Here is a 15897-nt window from a genome sequence, read left to right as displayed (position 1 = left end):
TTAAGGAAGATAAGACTGGCTTCTGGTTGTGTTTTCGACGTTGCTTTGTTAGTACGTCATATGCTTCGTTGATCTGATTGGTTTATTTGGCCCGTCTATCACCAACATAGGCCAATCAGCTAACCAGTATTTTCTCCCCTTCCCAAAATTACTTCAACGGAAGGTTTCCAGATGGATATGCGGAGCAAATCCATCTGGCGGAGTCAGGTTATGCCTATGGTGAGATGCACTCCAAATTATGTTTGTCCTTTAAAGTCCTCTTAGGCAATAATGTAAAAGTGTTCACATTAAATAATTCTGTAATTATAGGAGCATTATTGTTAAAAGGGCTATGCTGGAAATGCTGTCCTCTATATAAATATGCCCAAAATGTTGACCATGTTAACTCCAGCTCATAATCTCATAATTCGTCGTAGACCAAATAAAAAGAACTATGTTGCCGTTTCAATGAGCTCCTGTGCTCTTTCTCAAGCACATTCTAAAGACGCAGTTTCAACAACACACTACTTAACTCAGTTATGTAAACTCAGTCTCCTTAAAAAGAGACATTTTCTTCTAAAGAACCAGAAAATGCAAAGTCTAAGCTGATATTAGGACAATAAAAACTCTTAAGAAGAACACTTGTCCCTGTATTTCCATTTCTTTCCTCTGATTTTTCCCCCTTGTGCGATGTTTTGTCTCTTGCTGTGCACTTGAATGTCGTGAAAATCCAATTAGGTGGACACATTCTGCGAGGATACCACTAAACCTCGCACCATGATAGCAATCGCATGAATTCTTCATATGGGATTTTAGATGTTCCCCTCTCTTTGCTCACACCGTGTCTACACAAAAGGCAAAGTAATTGGCAAACAGATCTCCAATCCTAATGCTCTCTGCCTCTCTTTTATGGTCTCTCAGCAAAACAGTGGGTGTTTCTATAATCTCTGCTGTGTGATTCGGAAATGAGAACAAAATCTATCTCCTGGCAAGCGGGTAAAATACTATTGTGAAACGTGCTAACAGCACTTAGCGGCTCCCCCATCAACACAAACAGAAGGAGCGTAATGGTTTAATGTTTTTGCATTGTTTTAGATTCTTACTGGCAAGCTGAGGATTTTACTACAGCAGCTCAGATATGTTGAGTAAAAGCCGAAATATTCCAATCTATACTTTGGATAAATGCTAATATTTGTACTCGTAGGTGGTATTTCTAAATAGTTTTTCATAGTTCACACAATTTGACATTGGAATGGCTAAAAAGGGAAAGCAGATGAATTATTCATAGCAGAAGAAAAGGCTGGTGCGCGGCTAAGATGAGGAATAATTTGTTGAAGTGGCCATGCTGACAGCCAGCAGACAGTCTGCCAGTCTCAGCTTCATGCTCATATCACAGTTTAAATGAATCTTCATGAGTTTTATGCATCAACACTGGCCTTTCTCTGGCCTGTTTATGTCTTCGTTTTAAATCAAACCAATGATTATATATATGGATGTAGAGCACAATAATCCCATTTCCTTACTTGACTTCCTCTCTTCTGTATGGTTTTCACATAAATGTATGTAAAAAGACTCTGCTTGTGTGTAATTAATGTGAATATATATCTAGCTCCTTTCTTAAGTCATCAGAGGTTTGAGAAAGCTGTAGCAAATCCTTGTTGCCCCACAGATCAGATAGAAAGCACTGAATGTACAACCTCCTGTGGAAAACATGGTGGTGAATCACGCAGTTGGAAACGGCACCATATTGAGCATTCTGACCAGCTGTCTCACTGTGTGGCGTGGAGGCCGCAGCGCCGCAGACTGGACGAAGGTGAGAAGAGTGGTGAGAACAGCAGGGAAGATCATCAGGCTCAGGTTCTTCCATCCATTTAAGACATTTCATCCCAGCACTGCGTGTCTGGAGCCCGTGACGTTATAAACGACCCCTCACACCCCCACCATGGCCTGGTCTCCCTGCTGCCCTCTGGGAAGAGGCTTCGCGGCTTTTGATGCAGGTCCAGCAGATTCCGAAACAGCTTCCTCCCCTCTGCCATCAGACAGCTGAACTGTTAAAAATCATAAATCATGTCACAAACTGTGCATCAAACTGCATAATTGCACCATTTGTATTTAATGCTCTGAAATTCGTCATCAGTGAGTTTCACCATGTTTTATTCTCCCACACTGTTTACATTGGATCACTGCTGCATTTTAAGAAATGGAAATGTCATGAAAGCTGTACGAAGCAAAATTTCATTTAATATACACTCTGTTTATACAAAATTACTATAAAAGTTGTCTAAGTCTAAGTTATGCACCGTCAGTAAGTGTGGTCAGAGTGGCTAGATTGGCTAAATACAGACCAGTCCTGAAAGAAAACCTCTAAATTTGTGAAAACCTTTTTACTCCACTTGCAATATTTTGTGTTGATCTGTTGAATAAAATCCTATAAAAAACTAATTTAAGATGATGGTTGCAATGTAAAAAAAAATGAACACGTTCCAGGCGTTGTAATACTTTCTTTAAGGCACAATTTGGCCTTACTTACACTATTTAATCTATCTGATCAAAAGGAAAAATGTCAGTAATAAGTCTGAACTCAGCAGATTTGCCAGCAGCTCTTTAATGCTTTGACACTCAGGCTTTGACCTTAGGCCAGCCGTGGTCAAGCTGAGACACTGCAGAGGATGAAACAATCTCTAATCTTACAGTTCTTGCAGCCTAAGTTCCTTTTTATCCAATAAATCCCCCTGTGATTTCTATATAGGAGTAGACTAAAGCTTAAGCTGATTTAGCAAAACTCCTATCTTGGCTCTGTCACCACTTTTCCAGACAGGATAAAAAATAAAAAAAAGAAAATTAAAAAAAATAAATCCATTAAACATTTAGATTAGCATAATTTGAGTGATGGGGCATGATGGGATATTCATCTTTGTCAGGTGTGGACATTTACAGCAGTGGGTCTTCATCCAACAAGCTAATTACGTGGTTTGCCGAAAGTGTGAATTGATGACAAATAAATATTGTCGTTCTTCAAAGTAATATTGCACACAATATTGCAGCTTAATTAAAGTGAGATGAAAAGGAAACCTTGGATTTTGGATGCATTGGGTTGATTGACTTTATGCAGCATGATTCAAAGGTTCTACAGTAATTGTCTCGCAATGGCTGGAATAAGTAGTTACAATATTTGATCACATTAGAGTTTAATGTGATCGAAGGGTACAATGGTACTTCCTTTCACTGCAGTTATACTTAACATTCAATGCATCCACGTTTAGCTTCTAACTCCAGCTATTAGGCTTATTTTATGGAAAACCCTTCCGTTTACAGACATCCTCACACATACACCCATAGGTAGATGACACTGAATACATATTGTATTAAAATTATAGCGTGAGTTTTTTGTGGTGTTCTGATAAATGAGTTGGTTGGTTTGTCCCTGAGATACTGTTACCCTGAGTTTTGTTGTTCTCTTTCCCTCTGCAGGTGTAAAAGTAGACTCCTACTAAATTTTATTCACTTTACTCTTCATTCTCATATCATATCTTCATTCTCATATTCTCAGGTCATTCATTCCTGCTGCCACCAGACTCTATAATACTGCACTATAACCACAACAACTCCTGTAACAACCACTGTGTAGCTATATTATAGTTTTTTTTATTTATTGACTGTGCAATATTCTGTGCAATATGCTGACTGTGCAATATATGTCAATATAATAGTCATACCACTACCTCACTGTTGTTCCTTATTTTTATTTTGTTTCTCATACATGTACACTTGCACCTTAATCCTTATTTATCTTGATATACTGTATATACCTTGATATACTGTATATATATTGTTTATACTTAATGCACCTTTTCCTCCTAGTTTGCACCTTCTTTAATTACTATGCCAATATGTGACCAGTGAATTTCTCCACTGTGAGATCAATAAAGCTCATCTAATCTATTAATCTAATCTAATATCTATTGTTACCTCATTCCCTCCCTTTAAACTTTTTGCCTTAACTCTTTTTTTTTTTTTTTTGAAAATAATGTCTAATTTTATGTTTACATACCGTACTTAGATAGGAAGCAGAGCATTATAGCAAAAACATGCGCTACATTTGTGGGACAATTCTGATTACCATACTGCCAAACAGGATATGTTACAAAATAAGACAATAACGATTACAGCTCATGATCACATGCATTATGTCTAACCCTGGCTTTAGCTGGCCCACTATAAGACCCATAAGTCTACTGATGCCCATCATAAGACATGAGTATATGAGTCTATTGTAGCTGTGGATGTATGTTAAGGGGCGTTTTACAGGGAGAAGGCAAAGTGCTCAAGTCATTCTTAGAACCACACTATATCCCATTTTATCTGTAGATGTCCAAAGCTTTAGATTTATGCTCTCCTTGCTGGGTTTTTGAGTTTTTGTAGCTGGGCACAGTTTGGTCGTTTTATATTTGTGAAATATTTTTATGATCGACTGAATAGCAGTCTCAGTGAATGTGACCATTTTAAAATACCTAGAGGTTATAAGAATCTATTTGCAATATGAAAATGCACATATAGTATTGAAGCAGTCTTTTCGGATTCTTTCTAAAATATTTTTGAAACTTAACTGAATTTCTGCATCTTAACATGTATTCTTTAAATATGAGGTATACTTGCCATGCTGCTTTGGTATGAGAGCATAGATGTTTTACTCAGTGTGCCTTTTTTTATTTTACGACATCATACATGACAGTTCATTCGAACTTCTTCTGCAGAATCAGTACTCTAAATTGCTGTACTCATAGCAGACTGCAGTCCTTTAAATTGTTCCATTAGGCATCAGCCACAAGCCATCACAAAGTAGCATTGTCCTGCTGTCTCTCTGTCATTCCCCCACACTGCGTCCCTCTTTTTTCTCTTCCCCGCTGAGCTGCTGCATTCCCTGTGCCCTGTTTATGTGGGCGGGAGGGTGCAATAACACAAAATTCTCCTCCTGGAGATGCTCATTGTGCGGCTGATTTCAAGAGAATTCAGTGGGGGTGAATGATCAGAATAACACTGTGATGCATAAGAGCCAGGAGCACGTGGGCCAAGCGCAAACAGAGCACAGATGTAACTAAAAAGTAGCTTGCAGCGGCACGGCACACACCACTGGTTTGGGACTCCCATTGTCATCCAGCCTCAGTCTTATCGGATTTGCCCGTAAAACATTTATTACTCTCACGCGTAGCTGAGTGGTATGTAGGTGCTATTATAGGAGCTTTGGAGGAGCTCAAACATGCAATCAGATCTTTGGCAGAATGTGACGTGAGAAAATGTTATAACAAAACAGAGCAGAGAAATATGAATGGTTACAATAGATTTATCCCAGGAAGGGTCAAAATGACATGAAATGGTTTTTAAAGTTTGAATGCGTGACTTTGTGCTGTGTGATTCCCTGTGTACTGCCTGGATGCTCTTCTCTTTCTTCCTCGAACACCACCTCAGACTTAGTATGGTGCCAATAAAGGCACGTCAAAGTCTCCCCTGATTGCTGACAGTGTTGAAAGCTGCATATTGTGTTACTTTAAACTGTCAGCTAAACACCATTGCCTCTTTACACTCTCTTCTTTCTTTCCTCTGAGGCTTGTTGCCTCTTTGCTTTCTTTAGTTATCAAATACTTGGTATTCATAACAGTCTGATGAGTGTGCCACAGTGTCTCCACAGGAGACATGTTCAGAGATTAAGGAGAGCCCAGGTGCATTGACATAGTGTTTTCTTCTCCATTTCTGTAGGGATTTTCATCCTGCAAAAGTCTGTCTCTAAGAGCTGCCTTACGCTGTGACACGCTTAGCATCCAAGAAACTCAGTTTAAAGTTTGTGGGGTCTTTTTTTCCTTATATATATATATATATATATATATATATATATGCATTTATTTTAAAATGGCCTTTCCAACATTATGCTTTGGCTACTTATGATTATCTGCTATAATTTTATGCCTATAGCGAAAGATTCTCCCAGCTTATTAAATACTGATGCTTGGTCAAAGCCCCCTGCTGGTCACATACTGATGCGTCATGGGTAACCCTCTCATATGTTGATGCCCAGGATAAGGTGGAGTAAGCATTTTTAAATTCCAAGTTAACCAACTAACAACATGTATCCTTTGGGAAATGAGTCTTTAAAAAATGTTCCTTGTTTGCCTTTCTAATCTAAAATTCTGGTTAAGTAAAATTTTAAAAATATATGCATAGGTACTCTATTTGTTTATTTTGTGTCCGGATAAAGTAAAGCTGCTTCATATGGACTTCGGCAGAATCGTGACACTACAAAAAGATGCAGCTGTTCCTCCAGAGGACGGCTATTTCACTTTGGGACATATTGCTGTCACTGATTGGTCAGTTGCTGAACAGCTTCCAGGATTGATTGACAGGTGGTTGAACATGGTCAAATGGTAGCTCTGGAGGAGCTGTATGTTTTTGCAGCTCAGGTGAGAGGACAATTTTTAACCCAATTTAAATCAGGCTCTTATGTGACGTAGAAAACATGATGTTGAAGATGTTCGAGTCAAACCTTTTCTGCTTTTTAAACAAAACTTTACAAACCACTACTAACATATTATCAATAAATGAACAAATTCTGGTGGGAGCATTGTGCTTTAAATAAACAAAAAAGTTCCCAGTCCAGTTCCAGTAAAAATCAAGAAGCAATTTCAATTAAGGAAAAAATAATGGATTTTGTGGCTGTATCGTAACAAAGTGTGAAAAGGTTCACAAGTTCTGAAGTGTTTTGCCCTGCACCTTTCCTATGGTATACTTACGCAAAGCAAGTTAAAGGGTTATGGCTCATGCTAAGAACCATCCTCAGACTTTTCTGTTTTAATCCACTTCTGAGAAGATCACAGCTTTCAAAGACATCTATTATTTCCTAGAATACTTGAGGTACTCCAATATAAGGTGTGAATTATTTCACAGTAAGTAAGCAATGTTAAAGCAGCGCAACCTTTACATTATAACTCTCAGTCAGACATCATTAAGCTTTCTCAGGTATATGTATGCGTTCATAACTTTTCCTAAGGACACAAAGACTAATATAGAGGAGCTTTTGGTCGACTGGATTGTTTTGACATCAGTCTAATTTGAACTGGGACTCTCTGCCTGCTATTTTACCTGCAGGAACGTCCTACGCTTACTGGTTACAAGGCCAAATTGACAGCTTAGTCAATAAAAGTCATTTCCACCATCCTACACCAAATGCTCTGTGGGAATATTTTGGACTGTGGAGTAATGACTGTCTCCCTTTAGACACTCAGCTCTGTTGAAAACATTTGGAAACACACTGAGAGCCACTGATAGACATCCTAGTCACTGAACTGTATCAAAACCTGATAAAAGAACCAGGCTTCCCCACTGGGACCCAGAGAGGACACTACAAACGCTTTCTCTGTTTCAGTAACATATATCCCACTGGTCAGTTCCTCCTATCCTCACACACTGTGGCCACACTATTAGATGTAACATTAAAAAGAAAAATAATCCGATCATAAATAAGGCTGTTGTTTTGTTTTGTTTTAACAGCACTAGTGGCTCTTTTTTGGACAGTAGAAAGGGGGTATGAGAGAGGATTTGAGATAGGAACACTGGTTGGTTTCGAACCCGGAACGGCCCCGTTAAGGACTAAGGCCTTCATACATGGGTCGTGTGTGCCAACCACTGTGCCACCAAAGCACGCCCAAGACTGTTTTTAAAAAAATTAGTTTAGCATAACTTTATTTGATGAAGAGATTTAGAATTTCTTAAGAAATAACCAGAAATATTTTAAATATTACAGGAAAATGCAAAAAAAAAAAAAGGAAAGTTGACCTTATCCAGCATAGAGAAAACATATTACACATTTTTATAACCTAAGAACTTATACCCACAACTGCAAAGTTTTACCATTACAGTATAATGTTTACTTTCAGTGGATGTATGTGGGGTCTATATTGGAAAGGATGGGTAATCCTAGTGAAACAGTTGTATGAGAATTTACTAAAAACTGTCTCCTCTGTGAAAAAACCTTTTCATGTACAGGTACGTGTTTTCTGTATTGTCTTTGATGTCCTGATAACTAGTAAAGCTAATATGGCAGACAGCTTGTAGTCAGTTAAGCTAAAATGTAGCAATTAGATTACATGGTTGTGCAAAATAATGTGTAGATATTTTTTTTTATTTTATGTGGAACCTGTTAACTCTTCATGTTGGAAGAAAAAGCATTTGAGGAAAACTAAAAATAAAACATGCACACTCATTATACCATAGTGACATCGGATGGAAATTCTTTTTACATAATTATATACGTATATGACAGCACTGAGGATAAAAAAAAAGATACACACTTTTGAAGAGACCCTTAGATTTAGAGTTGATCACTGATTCCGCTTTCATTTCTCACATGCTACCTGCAGCCCAGCAGCACGAGGTATCACATCAAAGAAATGGGCTTGATTGGAGAGGGCAGATATATTCATAGGATGACAGATAGGCAATTGCATCTAAAAAGGGCAGCAACAAATTCAAGATGAAAGCGAAGGCCGGTCTTTGGTCTCATCTGCCAACCTGGTATGGATTGGACCGGGAAAGTGATTTGGCCTTCTGTTATAATTTTGTCTGGTCTTCAATCATGGTACTTCACTGTCACTCTTGGCTAACATCACACAGGCTTTCCACTATCCTACGCACTGGAACATTAGCCTGAATCTATTGTATGTCAGTGCTTTTACCTTTAAATTAGACTATGTGCATTAGGTCCATTTGATTATCTTACATTTTCATTTACTTCAATAGACAAGTTCCTCATTTCTAGTCCACTGAGTCAAAGACACTTACTGTAAGATGTTGTAAACTTATTGGTTAATAAAAAAAAGTGTTATTTTCTTTTTGAAAGAGAGAATCTATAACTTTTGGATGTAAAAGCAGTAGAGCTGTATCAAAGGCATGTTAATACAACATAGAGCCTCATATGAAGTTGTTCACAAAGTGACATGGGATGAGGTTCATTTCCCTTGAGTCACAGATTCCTTTGAAAGTAGATGCACAATGACATGAACCTGCAATAAAACCTTTTTATTTTAGGTTTACCCTGTTTACAATAGTTAGTTGTTTACTTTTTATTATGCTATAGTTAAAGTATCTTAGCTTTACTTAAATTAAGTCAAAGGACTCTGGTCTTGTTTATTAAGAGTGTTTAAAACTCCAGGGCCATTCTGTTGAAGTTTCTTATCTCTGAATCTTTTTTTTTTTTTATGAATTGTGTAAACAGATGTCTTATAGGGATGTCTAAATGTTTCAGGCAATATTTGACAGTTTACTGTTGAAATCCTGTATCAGGTACCCTTCTCGGATTTAAAGGGAGATGCTGCATCTGATTTTTTTCAATTGGCTTAGCCGGGGATGTGACCTCATCGTGGTAGAACTGACGTCAGCAACTCAACCCTGGAAGGCCTGCTCTGTGCTGACTCACTCCTCCTACACACAGTGGTTCACTTAGGTACCCACAATAAATAAAGTAATTTTGTCATCCGTCCAGTCTGGTATAATAATTTGGCATAGGTTTTGTGTCATTTAGTCATATGACCTAAAATCTGTTGTGAAAAAACCCATACAGAGAAAGATAGAAAATATAAAATGCTGTTAAGGTGGAAAAGAAATGAGTGTACCTCATCTTTATTTATTTATTAAGAGTTTCTGGTTCAGATATTAATTGGTGGTCCACATGAAAACCATCATATGTGGTATGAGGGAGCAGCTACACAGAACAGCAGTTGTAGATTATGATAAATACAGTAAAGCATATGAGCCGATGGCTCAAACCAGTATGGTTCAGAGCTGCTGCCTCTGACTCACTGGCATCCCCTGACCACATATCTCTGTTGACCGAAAATGGTTCCACAAAGAAAGCCCAGTTTGCTTTGATCATTTGTCCTATTCTGTCTCAAGCCTGAAGGGGAACTTAACTTTACTTTAAAGGTATAGTGGAGGATGTTCTTTTTCCGGGTGGATAATCAAAATAGGTGGTCCTCCTTATTGTCAGTCATTCTGTTTACGTAAGGCCGTCCTACTTGCTCGACCCAATTTTCACTTACTGGTGGTGAGTCTGGCATAGTGGAAAATTGTAAATCTTTGTAAAGTAAGCTTGTATTAGCGATGCAAACAGCAACTTTTAAACAGAGCGTGAACAAGTTGAAATGGGCTTGTGCATGCTCTCGCACGTGTTTAATAGAAGTTTCCTCTTTGGAGCGCGTACAGGGTTGTGCATGTGCATTTTTTTTTCTAAAATTGGAGAGGGCAGGTCTTTTTAAAAAAATCAGGAAAATTCCCCACTATACCTTTAACCTTAACTTTCAAGATCCCTGATACAGATAGTTGTTCACAGCTGCCCGCGAGTCGGATAAATTATCCCGGATTTTAGACTATGTGAGACGGTGTATTTTTTCTATGCAAGTGAGAGCGTGGAGGCAAGACAATAATTCATGCACCATGTACGGATAAGAACTACTTCGATTGCATAGGCACAACAAGAGAGAGTGGGTGTGGGGTCCAATAAGCATCTCCCTGCAAAGAGTTTTTGGGATGTCTGAAGGTGGACAAACAGAATAAGACCATGCAGTTTTTATTGATTTAAATCTACAACAGATTTTCTTTAGAAAGACAAATATTTTTTAACCACTTCATTCCCTTTATCCCCTCTTCACAGGATTTCTGTTGGTTTCCATATTGATTTTAAAAATGCATTGCTTTTTTTATTTGGAGGGCAGCGGCCTGGATGCTTATTCATCACCGATTACCAAGAAGCGCAGTATAGTAAACTGAATCAGTATTACAGCTTTCAAATATTTCTTGTTTAGTTATTTATAAACAGGTTTTTAAAAATCTCTGCTTATTATTTCTCATTGAACAATCCTCAGTTTAAATTATTAGTGTTGTTATTGAGATTAAGTTGGCTGTGATTTAAAAAATGAGAGAAATATTTTAGACTCAAACTTTGAAATAGATGAGAGAAGGCAGTAAAAGTGCATAGGGAGTATTTCCCCATAATTTTTTAAATGTAGCTGAATTTTAGGCTTTGATCCTGCATAACGAGGGGAACTTAAAAATGTCTCACCTCACATCATTGGGATCTTGCACCTATTAATTTAGTCACTCTGGTTTAGATAGATAGATAGATAGATAGATAGATAGATAGATAGATAGATAGATAGATAGATAGATAGATAGATAGATAGATAGATAGNTAGATAGATAGATAGATAGATAGATAGATAGATAGATAGATAGATAGATAGATAGATAGATAGATAGATAGATAGATAGGAACATTCAGTGATACAACGGACTCTCTCTTTGTGCAGCACTTTCTCATTTTAAGCATACTTGAATTGACATCTTATTTACTGTGTTTTCCAGTATCTTTTTTTTTTTTTTTGTGTGTGTGTGTGTTATTTTCGGAACCTCTTTGAGGTTTTACAGTTCAGTTTTCCAAATTATTCTAAATTTGAATAATTCATTTGTGATTTTATACATCCCTGTATTAAAGTGCATACAATTGTGTGTGCCAAGGTTTAGTGGAGGTTTTTTTGCAGAGATTGGGAGGCAGAGATGAGTTTTGCTGATTTAATTTAAAATCCCACAGGCAACAGAAGCAAAGTCCAACAACACAAAATATAGAAATTCAAAAATTCTAGGAAACATCAGGGAAAACACACATGTGGAGCAAAGAAATGACAAAGCAACAAATTTAACAAGAAACCAGCAGTAAGGAACTGCAGAGGAGGTGTATATATGGGGAACAGAACAAATAATGAACTAATGAGCTGATATGGAGCAGGTGTGAATAAAAGTAACTAGAAAGGAGCCAAGGGGAAAGGAAACAGGCACAAGGGGGAGAAAGATAGTAACTCAAGAAATACAAAGCTGCATATAAAAAACACAAAATGGAAAAGAAACCAATAAAAAAGAAGAAACAGAATAACATAAATCAAAGTGGAACTGAAAACTTAGAAAGAAACTCAAACAGAAGTCCACAAGGAAAGAACCATAACAATTTCATGTTAATAAACAATTGAACACTGTCAGTATGACAACAATACATTGGTTAGGGGTCTTATTTAATAGCAGTTTGCCACTGTAACAGTTACTGCTATGATCTTTCAATGATCAACTTCTGAAAAACATTCTAAGCTGCTAATAAATGTTCTCGAGTGTTATTGTTGTCCTCCTGTCTTCTTTAACTTAAGGGAGTTTAGAAAATCAATTCATAAACTCGTTATTTTCTTCATATTCCATTCAATTGGGAAATGTTAGTACAAAGATGAACAACTCTCTATTTCCCTATATTATTTTAAGAAAGAAATTTGAAAAAAAAAAGGCTTCTATTCTTTCAAAACCACATTATATGAAGTTACATGCATGTGAGCTATTATACCACACAAAATGATAAAAAAATATACCACTAATTTGTCTTTTTGGATGAAAATGTTTTATATTGATGAGATGGAACTATATACTGAATCCAGGCTCTGAGAAGGAGTCTTATTAGACACAGCCACCTGAATCAATCTTTCTCTGGATTACAATGAACATGATGTTCCTTTCTGTCTCAGCAGTCATAAAATGTAGCTGAAATTACTTTATTTCTACGTTTAGGGAAGTTTAGATGTGTCTAAAGAGTTTTATACAGATTTTTGTAATATTATTAAAGGCGAGGACTTGGCCAACCTTATTTACCTGTTGTCCAGGCTTTTCTGTGGATGTGAATGTGTAAACAGCTGATTTGTTTTCTCCATAGGGTCAAATTAAAAGAAGGAGTGACGTTCCTGGGAGCACGTCCCTGCAACCCCACTCAGTGGATTGTCAGCCAGGACTTGAGGAGCGAAGGCCATCGAGTGGTAACCCTCCACTGTCGCAGAAAGGAGTCAACCTACGATCAGCAAAGGTCAGCAAAAAAAAAAACAAAAAACACTGAGAACAAATGCGTCCAGGTTTCGGGACGGAGCCTCATAATGATCCTTCCTCTAGGTAAAAGTGTTCTGTCTTTTCTTGAATCCAGCTTGATTGTTCACTACTTTTGCTGTTAGAGGTAGTTCTAACTTTATGTCACAGTCACTTTAAGTTAGGAGCAGCTACAAAATGGCTTTGTAAGGCTTAGTGAGGCAGTCTCCAAAAATATTTTCAACTGCCAGTGCTGTCACAGATGATTCGAGTTTTGCACGAGACACACAAGTGCTGAAATACACAGCATGAACAGTTATCTAAGCGTTGTTCCCCTCTACTGAAATGACACGGTTAACTTGACAGAACCGTGGGCAGCAGAAAAGTTGACTTCTGCAGTATCTCGGTTTCTCCTGCCGTCTTGCCATCCTGCCCCTCCCTGCCTTGGTTTTTATTTGCATTTGGCTATTTCTAATCTGCATTCACGTCTTTAATCTGGCAGATAGGGAAGATGATTGCCAGCACGAGGGAAAGGTTGCTGCATTAATTAGGTGTTTGTTGAAGGCCTTTGTGTATTTTAATGGTTTTTCCTTCCCAGATTAGGAAATAGTTTTTAAAATCTAACTTTTTTATGGGCTGTAATTTTATGGATTATAAGATGATTTGAGGCTGGGGAAAACATGCTTTTTTTAGCTGGCGTTCCACTTAACATTTTTAAAACGGTCCCCTGAAGGAAACAAGAGTCTTGACTTTGTGACTGCTACTTTATAATCATACTTTCCACACAGGTTTATTTAAGAGCAAAGTCGCCTGCTACACATAAGTAGCCTAATTATAATTAGTTTTTCCAGCGACATTTCTTTGGACACACTGCTTTTAGTGGATCATTACTAGTAATCATTATAGTCTAACTATAGTGTTAGAGCACTCAAAATCATTGGCAGCTGGGTGTGCCTTACAAGCAGCACAGCTGTTAGATCAGAAGCAGCTTGTAAACTTTTTATTTTAGAAATGCAATACAGCAAACTGTTGTGTGAAATTACTCTTTACATGGGTGGTTTTGCCGTACTCTGCCATTCAGATGCACTCCTTTTCATTTGCTAGGCTTTTCAAAGCATAAGAACAACTGTTTAGGTCAGTAGTACACAATCTGAAAGAATTTTCCAAAGCTGCATTTACATCTTTTATAACATGAAAGCACAAAATAAATCTGATTTCCTATAAATATTCACTTGGTAGGAAAATCCAGCAAGCTAGTTTAATGTTTATGTCTGTATTAGGCTGAAACAATTATCGGTTTAATCGATTATTGAAATAATAGTCAACTAATTTAGTAATTGATTAATTGTTAGCTGGAGTTTAGAGACTCTAAAACATGCCTTTACAATGTTTTAAGCCACTCACTTAAAGCAGTATTTACATCAAAATTAAAAAATATATATAAATATTTTTCATTTAAGATTTAAAAAAATAAACTTTTCATTTGTTAATATGCTCTATTCAGAACTCCTCGAAGTGAAAAGTTTTTGTTTCAGCTGGCTTATTTTCGTAAAAGATCTTATTTAAGGAACCTTTGGCTATGCTATTATTTATCGATTAAGCGAAAAAATAATCAACAGATTAATTGATTTGCAAAATGAAATATTTTTTTTGTTAAAGCTGGGTAAAATTGAACAAACTAAAATAAAACTAGAACGTAGGTACTTAGGTAATTAGTTACCATTTGGTAACCACATGAAAACCTTTAGAACAAGTGATTGTTTTTAGAAGCATTGTAATTTTAGATTGAAAAATATGTTTTAATATTGAGGTTTGCAGACCTTTTTACTGATGTTACACAAAAAGGGAGACACACAATATGTGAACATTCTTAAATATAAATAGATTTAAAAGAAACTAAGGTTTCCTTTTTTCTTTCTGTGTACAGGATAACTGAAAAAGTTACAAACGGATTCTAACAAAATTTTTATCTGAGGCGTGCCTTGTGTCAAGGATCAATTCATTAAAATTTGGTAATGATCCAGATCATGTGTGACTTTTAGCTGTATGTTTAAGTCACAATACAGGTGAAAATTTGCTGCTTCATAGAGGTCTGCACTCTGAGTGTTTTTCTAGTTTATTTATAAACCACACTTAACAACAATTAACAGAATGCCCAAGGTATTAAATAACTAATAGGCATGACATGGGACACCAATAGATGCCCTAAAAAAGTCCAAAACTAAACAATACCAGGGATGATGATGATGATGCACTCAAAAACTGAGTAAAAAGAAAAGGCATCGATTCGAAAACAGGGAAAACATAAAAACATGGGGACACATCAAAGGAGCGATGTCAACGAGGAACAAAGAGGCCACAAAGCTGCAAGAATATAGATAAGAATAGATTTTGAAAATTCTAAAAAAAATCTTCAGTTGAAGGAAGTAACAGACTCAGCATATCCAATAGTCTGATTTGTGATAATTAACACAGATTTTTTTTGTTTTTTGTCTTTTCTCTTTTGAAGAGCAGCAGAGAAAAAGGGCTCCTCTTTGACATCCCAAAGGAACAGCAATATATGGATTGACAATAAATAGACATTTTTAACTCCAATTTTTAACTCCAGGAATCTTTTTTGTATATATGGGAGTGGCAGCCTAATGGTTAGGGCATTGCACTTGGAATCCTGAGGTTCTGAGTTCAAGCCCCTCTCCCATGGACTGCCACTCTGGGTTCCTGAGCAAGACCCACACTGCTCCCCAGGCAGCGCACAATGGCAGTCCACTGCTCCCCAAGGGGATGGCTTAAATGCAGAGTTTGAGTTTCGTTGATCTTTACTTGTGACAGTGTAATGACAATAAGATGCTGAAAAAAAAAACATTACAGAAGAAAAATTATATTTTTCATTAAATGATGAAGTCTAGAGAACAAACCAAAGGAGGAGAATATCAAGTCTTGTCCCAGCTGCTAAGACTCTGCATGATGGTATGTTCCTCAATCCTCACA

The 15897-nt window shown here is 37.0% G+C and overlaps 1 protein-coding gene across 1 annotated transcript in view; it reads left to right on the top strand.

Annotated features, from left to right (window-relative positions):
* Positions 1–15897, top strand: part of LOC107096546 (transmembrane protein 132C-like) — a gene marked incomplete at its 3' end in the record, with an annotated part of 210414 nt that overhangs the window by 114855 nt on the left and 79662 nt on the right. Inside the window, exon 3 of the mRNA XM_015393250.1 lies at positions 12767–12913. Within this exon, the coding sequence (XP_015248736.1) occupies positions 12767–12913 (147 nt within the window). The remainder of the gene's footprint in view (positions 1–12766; positions 12914–15897) is intronic.

The sequence above is a fragment of the Cyprinodon variegatus genome, unplaced genomic scaffold (assembly GCF_000732505.1).
Source record: "Cyprinodon variegatus isolate N-32 unplaced genomic scaffold, C_variegatus-1.0 Scaffold632, whole genome shotgun sequence".
Taxonomy (NCBI): Eukaryota; Metazoa; Chordata; class Actinopteri; order Cyprinodontiformes; family Cyprinodontidae; genus Cyprinodon; species Cyprinodon variegatus.
Note: the sequence above shows the minus strand (reverse complement) of the source record. Positions and strands in the feature narration are given on the sequence as shown.